Source organism: Mycena indigotica (genome assembly GCF_014461135.1).
Source record: "Mycena indigotica strain 171206Taipei chromosome Unknown Mind.scaff0010, whole genome shotgun sequence".
NCBI classification, from domain to species: Eukaryota; Fungi; Basidiomycota; class Agaricomycetes; order Agaricales; family Mycenaceae; genus Mycena; species Mycena indigotica.
This window is the reverse complement of record NW_023503009.1, coordinates 655689-666384: the sequence shown is the minus strand read 5'-3', so window position 1 is coordinate 666384 and position 10696 is coordinate 655689. Positions and strand designations below refer to the sequence as shown.

General features: G+C 55.0%; 2 protein-coding genes across 2 annotated transcripts; one reads left to right on the top strand and one right to left on the bottom strand.

Annotated features, from left to right (window-relative positions):
- Window positions 1-561: 561 nt before the first annotated feature.
- MIND_01117800 (uncharacterized protein) lies at window positions 562-1218 on the top strand (the record flags this gene model as incomplete). Its single annotated transcript, XM_037367739.1, has 3 exons — window positions 562-666; window positions 721-935; window positions 993-1218. 3 exons carry the CDS (start codon window positions 562-564, stop codon window positions 1216-1218), a joined length of 546 nt encoding a protein of 181 aa, XP_037215571.1.
- Window positions 1219-2668: 1450 nt separating this feature from the next.
- On the bottom strand, window positions 2669-3162 carry MIND_01117700 (uncharacterized protein; the record flags this gene model as incomplete). The annotated part of the gene is made up of 2 exons (XM_037367738.1): window positions 2669-2961; window positions 3015-3162. The coding sequence occupies 2 exons, from the start codon at window positions 3160-3162 to the stop codon at window positions 2669-2671; spliced, it is 441 nt and encodes a 146-aa protein (XP_037215570.1).
- Window positions 3163-10696: the final 7534 nt, after the last annotated feature.

The following is a 10696-nucleotide window of genomic DNA, read 5'->3' as shown; positions in this document are numbered from 1 at the left end:
AGCGCACCATAACTCGACTTCCAAGCGTTCACGGTTCTACTGGTGTGCCCCAACAGCCTTCCGTTGCCGCCTCAGACGGGCACTGCCCGGCACCAAGAACGCGGCAGCCTATCCTCCAAACTCAAAAGAGTGGAGTATCACGACCACGAAGCACGTGTTCTTCGTCGAGGCTGGGTCGAAAAACGACCAAGTTAAGGCTTTCCTGTCTCCGCGGAACGAGTCTGGCGTGGAGTGACTAGCACCAAGTAAGAACGACGAGAAGGATAACTTGAGTGGACTCACTCACCCTAAGAAACACAGTCTAATCCCATGTTCTCTCATCTAGTGGTCTTTTGTAGCAAGAGCTGAGCGATACGGGATGGAGGCCAGCGAGCGGCCATGGTTGTTGTGGAGAAGAAGCAAGGACGATCGGGCCGATGGTGCCACGTGAGTCCGATCTTCCCCTCGATCCTGCGCGCCAGCCTCAACGCTCCTGCTTCCCACTTGCCACCCTTTGCCTGATAGAACGTGCTCGAAGTTCAGCGACCTGCTGCTTTCTGTACGCGTTGGCTTGCGAGCTGAATGGCCACTATTTGCCTCAGAAACATTCTCGATGACGATGACGGCGAGGAAAACGAGAAAAACGGTGTCAAGGGGTGGTGCGGAGGATGGAACGGTTGGCTCCAGGTGCGTGAATGCCCAGCTCTGCCTCCAAACGTTTCGAATTCTAATACATGTAAGGTGTCTGAAAACGTGGGGCTCCCCGCGGCCCGTCTCGATATGGCCCTCGAACTCTCATTGCACACCCGTGGCCCGCGTCTTTGCCAGGGGTACTCGCTGCTGAGACCACAGACGTGCAGTATCGACGAAGAGAACCACCTCGTAGAGTCTAGACGGAATTGCTTCCAAGGGGCCGGGCTGTTATTTGGCGTTCCCCCGGCTTTATTCACCTCCTGGTGAGTCAATTAGTCGCCCTCGCATGCCTACTAGTATAACTTATCTCTTGATGCTAGGCAGTCGCCGCCTTCGTTTTCGACCACTCCAAAACCTTCGACGACCTCTGCTCCCTCCGTCCTTCAGAACATTGTCAGCGGCGTCGAAACACCTCCCCCGTCGACACTCTTAGCTGCCGTCGCCAACGTCATGCCTCGAATATATGACGTGAAAAAGCGTCATATGTCTCGCCATTCACCGTGTCCCCCGGTACCAAAAGAGCGCAGGACGAGGAGTCAGTCATAATCGGACAAGCAACTGCCCTTCTGCTCGTTACCCTGCAAAGGCTTGACCAACAGCCTATATACCTTCAAACGAACTCGAAAACACTCGAGAACGAGGGCATGGTGCCGCGTATATCTCCCGCCTCTAGTTTTTCCGTTCCCGCATATTCGCACACATTCCATGGCCTCGTCCCAAAATGGAGGTCACGTGCAAGACTTGCCCGCGAAAAGACGTCAAGGTATCGCAACAGACAACGCATGTACGGCGCTATCGACCGTATCTCTACCTCCCCCGTACCATCCTGCAACTACCCAATTCTTTCTTCCCTGCCTTTCCATGCAGAAGGCCGTCGTTCCGCGCGTTTTTGGAGGGGTCTATCTGGACAGCATGTGCGTCGTTTGTCGAACAGGGAGGGCCAGCGGCGGTATATCATGTAGCTCTGTGGATGAAATAGAGGTGTGTACCGCTCTATTCAACATCAGAGTCCCTCTGACTTGACTGGTTTGCCCCCATTTGTCGACCACAGATATGATATCGTATCGAAAGGTGTGTATTGGCTGGAGAGGGAGGAAGGGGGTGACTTCGGTGAATTAGTCGTTAGCCTGCGTTGAGTATCTGGTTCATTCACGTTCTAGAATTCGACACTCTTTCCGCAGTAGAACAAGGTGAAGTCTCTCGGAGATGAATACCAGTAGTGCGTTCGGCGTTCGCTGCCAAAGTACAGCGAAGCCACGCCCAGTTTACTGCGACATGAATATAGTGACGTGCTTGCTTGCCACAAGACAAACAAGGACTAAGTGTGCAAGTGCCTTCAGAGCTAACAAACTCCTCAGGAAACTCAACACCAAGAACTCAAGAACTCAAAAGAGAACTCAAACTCAGAAGGGAAAGACTGGGAGGGGAAGCACTGGGGAGGATGATGCTAGCTACTAACTATGAACAAGCTTTTATAGACTAGATAAATAAGGGCTAAATGAAATAGAAACTAAAATCAAATGGAAAATGAGCAACAAAGTCAGGAAAGATAGGGAATGGAAACTAAGGTAGGAAATGGCAACTAGCAAAGGAAGTGGAAACTAAAATAGGAAATCATGACAAAGTGTGACTTGTGACGAGCTAGGCTCGTCAATAGCTATTGATTACTGACACTATTTGGCACTGTATCTACTCGCTTTAATCACCATCGTATCCGCATTATTGCTTGTTCTCCTGTTCTCATTCGCAAGCATCGACTGAAGCATTTAAGTATACAAGTTGATTGTCAATTACTGTACATGTTAATGAAGCTCCCTTCCCCTGATCAGTGAGCGTTCATCTTGCTTATACCTTCCTCGCCATCGCTGCCACTGTCGCCCTCGCCGCCACCCTTGGCATTGTCCACGGCGCTGCCCTCGACCTCGCGCTTGCTCTCACCCTCGCCCTCGCCCGATGACCCCGATTCATCTGCTGGTAGTGCGGCAGTGCCCCGTGTTTAAGTGGTGGGCTGTCGTATCCTGGGTACTCGATGTCGACCAGCTTCTGTCGGTGCGCTTGGATGATGGCTCTCGTGGTGATAGGCAGGCCCTCGGCGTAGCAATGCAGCACGCCCATCCCGATGACCGTTTGACATCGAAGAGGCCTTCCCTGGTCGAGGTGAGAAGGGGGGGTCATCTCGTGGGAACACATGCCGGTGGACCTGGGCCCATCGCGGGTCGCTGGGGTGGATGTGATCCTCGAAGTCGAGCTCCGCGTTCGGTCGAGTGGTGCTGAAAGGAAGATATTTCACTGGCAAGGGATCAGAGACCAGAGACGGTTGAGCAGGCAGGAGCATTGCTTACCGAAGGACTGCATCTGCGTTGACGGGTTGAAAGGAAGTAGTAGTTGCGGTCGATGGTGTTCTTGTCCACCACTGGCAGCACCGTGCACGTTTAAATAGAAGTAACCGATGTGTGGACACAACGTGTGTCCGCCACGGCGAGGCCACATTTAGTCTCTTGTGACAGTGCGAAGATCCAGCGAGGGAATTAGATTTCATGCCTGATGGCCAGTAAAAGATATCTATAGCCCAATCTTTGTGTCAATTGCAATTGGTTCTTCCGGGTTGTAGGCGTTGCCGCTTGCGTTATACAGTGCACATCCCAATTTTGGAGGTAAACACTGATGAATTGTCGCGAGGGATAGTTTTACGTCAGGGGCTTGATAGACAGTGCCGCAGAGGTCCCTGAGTACTTGCGCGCCGCCAGTGCTTGAAGAAGAGAAAGCAATGTCGAAGCGGCGCCGCGGCGCCGAGCCAGCTGAGCAGCAGGTACAGCAGGTATATGATCAGCAGTGCTTGCGGGAGGTGATTGCGGTACCCTTGAGGACCCTACGGAATCAAGGAGGGACGACGACGGATAGCGGAGGTGGCGGGCAAGACGAAGGAGACCGCGGATCGCCACGTGACAAGCATCGCGTCTTCTTCTGCTCCTCCACTTGTCCTCCACCACGGACAACCTTCCCGGCCTTAAGAATCCGCCCCTCCCTTCGCACAAGTACCCAGACTCATCATGTATCCACCCGCCGAGATGTCCGGTGCGTTGTAGCCGGCCACACAATGTCCCGCTAACTCAGTAACTGGTTCTGCGTCCAGGCCAACTGCCGTTTCTGGTGTATGCCATGCGGCACCGGCGCCTCGACGGTCGATAACAGCGGACGTTGGGCCATGAGGAGCACTTATAGGCTCAACAGGGCGACCAGCTAGTGGTCGGTTTGGTGCGACTTTTTCCTGCTTCTCTTTTCTGACATCTAATCGTCGCAGATACTATCTGGAACCCTTTTCCTGTGTCTACCGCGGCACCACACTACGTTCTTCCCCCAAATTACAAGCGACAGGTGCTTCTTCTGGCTCGCCGAAGCTTGCTGTTGGACGACGACGACGACCTGAATATCCACCTAGCACCAACGGCTTCATACTCTTTCTTGCTCATTCCCTGCTTGCGCCGCGACACGCAGGTCGACCTGAAAAAGAGGCCTTAACGGACAGAGCGATAGCTACAGCAAAGCCACGCACCATGGCGCGACTTCTCAATGACGCGTCATTGCTCCATTCGCGGTGGGTCTCGCTGTCTCGATGACAATGGATAGCACTCATCTATTTCCTCGGCCAGCAAAGCGACTTTGCCAGCTGGATAGAACGTCTACCAGCCGCACGAACAGCAAGACCCTCATGCGACACGATTGCTGGAGCGTTCTTCTCAGGCTGTGGCGCCGACATCGCCATAATCCTTCCGCGAACGCCACATCTTAGCCCATCTATATCAACGACAGCCCATCCAAAATGAAATGCCCGTAGACACCAGCGGCGCTCGACGCTCGTTCCCCAAAAGTCACACTCCTCACCCGCGAAACCACTTTTTACCTCCGTTTCTGCACTCCATACAGCTCTATCGATCGTATCTTGTGGTGCGGTACCACTCTTCAAGGCCAGCCAATTTTTTTGGGATGCTGTTATGAACGGAAGGCCTTTGTCGACACCCATTTCTCTGTTGTTGCCACCAGTGCTAAAATCACATACATTGCTATCCCGACAGCGAGACGACCATGATAACATATCTCCCGTTATGATCTATGCCCTGCTCGTCGCTGAAGAGGGAGAGAGTGTGTGTTTGGGGACAAGCCAATATGGATTGGTCGCCAGAGCTCTCTCGCTCGGCCCAGGAGGGGCCGCGCTCGAGCCGGCCTCGGCGAAGACTAACAAACAGGAAAACTAGACTAGAGGAGGGAAGAGGCATGGGTGGGAGACAAAAGAAAAGCTATCGAGCTATGTGAGTAGGAGTGTAGAGGACGAGGACAAGAGTATGAAGAAAGTGATGTGATATATATATGTAGCAAGGACAAAGAGGTGAAAGAGGTGCCGCGACGCGTTTGTACACGCCGCGGCACGTGTCTGGCTCGCCTGCATAGACCGTGTTTGATGTTTCAAACACCTCTTCTATGCCCTGCTCGTCGCTGAAGAGGGAGAGAGTGTGTGTTTGGGGACAAGCCAATATGGATTGGTCGCCAGAGCTCTCTCGCTCGGCCCAGGAGGGGCCGCGCTCGAGCCACAAGCAACGCAGCCGGAGAGCCAGCGGCTCAAGAGGCTGCGGCTGGAGCAGCGGCCACATGCAAACGAGACGACAAACTGAGCACGCGGTTCTTTGGTACATCGAGGTAGAGCTTGTAGGCATTGCTACGCCAGCGCCCGAGGAGCTGAATCTCGAAATCAGCATAGCCTGCGATGGCAGCGGCGGTCGCAGCACCGCGGCGAAAGCTATGACCAGAGTACTCGGACTGGTCAAGGCCGATGGCAGTGATGCGTGACTTGAGGGTGTGGATGAATTCGGAGCGGTGGAGCGGAGAAGAGTCAGCCTTAGCAAAGAGGGGAGCAGACTGAGGCAGTGGATGAATAGCAAAGAGATGCTTCATTGCGCGCACAGGGCAGGTCAGCGGGGAATCTGGGGCGGCGGCCATCATGACCGTCACGCCGCCACGGAATGGGTCCGTCTTTGACGCGGGTATAGTGAGCTCGAGGTACTCAACACCACCCTCATCAAAGAAACGGACAGAGCCTCGGGTGAGATGAATAGCGGGGTCAAATTTGGCCCTGTCAGGGACTGTAAACTCGCCACATCGCAAAAAGCCAGCCCATGCAAGATTTTTTGCTGCGTTGAAGATTGCGTCGTCAATGCCAGTGATCGTGTCACCAGACCCGGAGATGGCACCCATGGCACGAAGGATATCGAGAGTAATAGGGAGCTTGGGCTTCCGGTCCCGGTCACCCTGGAATCGTTTGATGCCACGGATAAGACGCTGGAGGGCAAGAGAGTTCCCGGCTTCAAATGACATGCCCGAGTCAATGTGCAGGGAACGAACACCCGAAATGTAGCCTTTGATTGTCTTGTGAAGAATGGGCCGTTCTTTGCTGGCAAGATGGGCAGCCCAAGCCATGAGCCCGAGCTCTGTAGCAGGCAACAGCTGACCTGGAGAGCAAGCAAACTGGGGGTTTAGGCGGATAAAGTCGATAAAGGAGCGTTGCGCAGAGGAGTAAGTTTTGCGGGTTGATGCAGCAAGTCCGTGCCAGAGGAAAAATGCGACTTCTCGAGGGTAGTGAGCATGTGCCTCATACCACTCATCCGGGACGACAGCATTGAGGACGTTCGATGTAGCCACGGGGCTAGCTCGAACAAGCGGCGGTACTGAAAACGAGAGGCGGCATCAGCAAGCGCATTCTCGTTTGTAGGAATCCAGACCACAGAAAAAGTGAAGTGAGCGGCAGAGGCCAGCAGGATGATTTGCCGCAAAATACCCATTCCCACTGGCGAGCGCGCCGTGTCATTGCCCAGCCAGGATACCACAGCCTGGTTGTCGCACCGGAAAAGAACATGGCTGCCAGACCATGCCTCACCCCATCGTAGGATTGCCTGCAAGACTGCAAAAATCTCTTTGAACTGAATGTCGCGGCCGCGGAAACGCCGTGGGCAACGGGCAGAGAACCAGTGATTGCCCCAAACACCGCCTAAACCTTTGCGACCGCTCGCATCAGTCTCGACAACGTTCACAGGGCAGCCTGGATCCAGCAGCTGAACACCATTCCACTGAGCGCTCAGGCTCATCCACCAGCCAAGGTCGGAACGGACACCAGAGGGAACGTGCAGCCGAGAAAATGGAGATTTAAATCGCATTGCAAAGTCAATCATGCGACGGATAAAGGCCCGGGAGCGGGGAATGACTTGTGAGCAGAATTGGAGATAGCCAATCAACTCTTGAACCTCCCCTAAAGTGCTGTAACGTTTACGGCTCCACTCGCCAAGAAGGAGCCGAAGGTAAGCAAGCTTGTCCTCAGGAAGGCGAGCCTCCATCGCTTCCGAGTCAAGCTCCAAACCAAGGAAATCAATCACTGTGGAGGGCCAGACTGTCTTATCTGTCTGGAACAAAAATCCGAGCTCCTCCGCGCGATCGACAGCTGACCGTGCGATAGCTGGATCTGTAGAGGGGCGAAAGACCCCCCAGAAGTCGTCCAGATAGTGGCGCAGACGGGCAGGAAGATGCCGAGAAATAATTCAATGCAATGCTTCTGCGAAAAGATTGAATATGTATGGCGCCGATCGCAGACCAAACATGAGCACTAAGGCATAATAGAATGCCCCATCCCAAAACATGCCCATATGGTGGTGGTCGGCAGCGCGGATAGGAATATGACGAAAAGCATCCTTCAGATCTAATTTGATCATCAGGGAACCTCGGCCGGAAAGGCGGAGGTCGGTAACGGCCCGCTCAAACATCTCATATGAGATGTGAGCTTCAACGTCAGAGATGCCGTCGTTGACGGAAAGGCCACGCGGCCAAGAAAGGTGGTTGATCAGGCGAAGCTTGCCAGGCTTGCGCTTGCGTGCAACAACACCGAGAGGGGGAGCTACGCAGCCCCCGGATAGGCGGGGCCAAAAACGGGCCAGCAACGGCACCCTTGGCGACAAGCTCAGCAAGAGCATCTGAAAGAAACTGCGGATGCTCGAGGGAGGACTTGAGGTTCTTCACGGGACGCACGACTTCGGGGCCGGAAAATCCAATATTGCAGCCAAAATCGATTATTTGCAGTATAGTGGATACAAAAACACGATCAGGATAATCCTGTAAGTAAAATTCCCAAGCATTACGCTTGAGAACGGAGGCAACTCGTGGTTGAGTATGATTAGATGGCAGTGGTACATTAGCGCGAGGATCAGTGTTTGGCCGAGCTGGCGGAGGAGGCAGTGGAGGGAAGAGGTGTTGGTGCGGAAGACAGGAGACATGGGAAGCCGAAGACGAATGGACCGGAGAAAACTGCTGGCGCAAGCGAGCAAGCCGAGCAGCAGTAGCGCGAGCTCGACGGCTCGCTCCGCCGAGTCCCTATGTCGAAGCCTTGCTGGTGCAGGCTGTTGACGGGTGGTCACCCTGGCATGTCCGACAGACATGCCGGCGTTTCGAAGGGCATGGCGAAACCTTGCAGATCCCATTGTTCCAGTCGAAGCAGATCTGCTGCTCGACAGGCGTGGCTGTGCCTGGCTTGCGTGCCTTGCCTGCAGCACGTGCGGCGGGCGAGGAGGCCGAGCTATGCGCTGCAGTGACGGGCAGCGGGTGTGCATAGACCAGGCGGGACAGGAGGCTGTAATCAGGGCAACCCCAGCTGGAGTAGTTGCCCGCCTTCATATCCCAAACCCGCGAGGTGTGGAATTCGACATGATAGATGACGACCGCCGGCCACTTGAATTGTTGGTGGAGCTCAGTGAGGTGCGAAACATATTCCGAGGAAGCGCGAGTGATCGCGAAGACCTCCCACGGCTTCCCCGAAGATGCCGCAAAGGCCGGGTTAGCTCATCTTCGACACTCACGACACCCTGACACACTTTGTACTTACCTACGACACCTACTGGATTTGGTAATTAATTGACAGAAATGCACCCAAGTCCGACACTTGAAGGCGTTGATGCTCAAAGACGACACTCCCATTCTCGGAGATCCACCCGGATGTGTGACAGCCAAGCGAAAAAAGATGGGGGAACGGCTCCGCGCAGCGGGCCTCCCGCGGCGAGCGGCAGCCCGCGGCAGCGTGGGGTCCGGGGCAAAGCCCTGGTCGGGGTCCGGGGTGGAAAACCCCGGCCGTCGCGGCCGGCGCCGCAACTAAGTGCAAAACAAGGTAATATTAATGAAAAATACACGAAAAAAATGGGAAAAAAAGGAAAGGCTGCTCCGCGCAGCGGGCCTCGCGGCGAGCGGCTGCTCCCGGCAGGGTGGGTCCAGGGCAAGGCCCTGGTCGGGGTCCGGGGTGGAAAACCCCGGCCGCCGCGGCCGGCGCCGCAACCCAATGACCCAAAGATGGTCACGCATCTGCCATACTTTGACCAAGTACGACACCTGACAGACGCAGGGTGTCGTACTTGGAGGTGTCGTGAGTGTCGGGTTTGATATAACCTCCGCAAAGGCAGACAAAACCTCGAAGTACTTCAGCAGCGGGCGGAGGAGGGAGTGGAATGAGGGGAAGTGCTTGAGTGTAGGGAATGGCACGGGTATACCCACGGGTATCCGAGGGCCTACCCGTACCCTTACCCGCACAGCCACAGTACCCATACCCGCGGGTACGGGTATGGGTTTACCCACGGGTGGCGCAGGGAGTCAAGAAGGCATGGTGACGAGACTTTGATTAGTGTCCAAAGTACGCCAGAAATGTGCGGTAAAAATGGAGCACAAATGCATAATCGAACAGAGCACCTCTTGACCACCAACCACGAGGGGAACCAGCTGAGTCATGAAGCCACGGGGAAGGGCTGCACTGACCCATACCCGTACCCGCACGGGTAAAACCCGCGTACCCGCGCGGGTATGGCCTACCCGTGCCATTGCCTACTTGAGTGCAAGCGCATGTTCGGTGGCAGGTGCAGATGAAGGCGGCGCGACATATTCCTGGCGAGCAGCCAGAGGCGACAGGAGGCGAGGCAGTTCCAGCGGCGGGAACTCGTGAGAGGCGATCTCGAGGATCGTCTTGGCGCTGATGGAGGGGAAAAGCGCGGGCAGCGACTTACCATCGAACTGTGTGGTGCCGCCAGAGCCAGTGTACGGAGGAACTACCTGCGGAGGCGGCGGCGGAGCTGCAGTCTGCATCTGGACCATGGCGGCTGAGAACGCAGCCACCATACCAGCCAACGCTTCCGGCGTCAAGCTGAGCGGCGACGGAACCGGGGGATCCGGCGGATTCGAATCATCAGGCATGGCGTCCAAGTGAAAGGAGTCAAGAGACAAAGAAATGTCGGCGATGCCGGGGTCGTCGTCTGACTCTGGTAACGGGGAAGGTACGCGACTCGGAGATGCAGCGGGCGATGCCGCGGGCGATGCGGGAGGGGAAACGGAGGGGGGTCGTGCAAAGCGGCCACCAACACGGTACGAGTGACGTGCAATGATGCTCAAGGTCCTCAGGGAAAGACAAAAGAAAAGCTATCGAGCTATGTGAGTAGGAGTGTAGAGGACGAGGACTAGCTAGAAACCTATCGAGCTATGTGAGTAGGAGTGTAGAGGACGAGGACAAGAGTATGAAGAAAGTGATGTGATATATATATGTAGCAAGGACAAAGAGGTGAAAGAGGTGCCGCGACGCGTTTGTACACGCCGCGGCACGTGTCTGGCTCGCCTGCATAGACCGTGTTTGATGTTTCAAACACCTCTTCTAGCATCCACTTCCCCACTAGACGATATGTCTGGTCCTGCGTCGTTCCTCTGGGATCGTTTCGGGCCAGAAATCACTGTTTGTCGCCCCAAAGTGGTCAGCGAGAAGGCGCGTTGCACGTTTGTCAACGAGGCATCTCGGGAAATGTGGAAGCTAGTATGTTCTTCAATTCGTTAGCCAGTTCCAGACTAAGTTGTGCTAATCGCTCCTCGCAGTTGTTGGCGTCAGTCTGTATTTGGTATCCACGGTAAGCCGCTTTTCTCGCATCGCCAGCTCGATGACCTTACTCATTTTTGTTTCAGTTGGGAT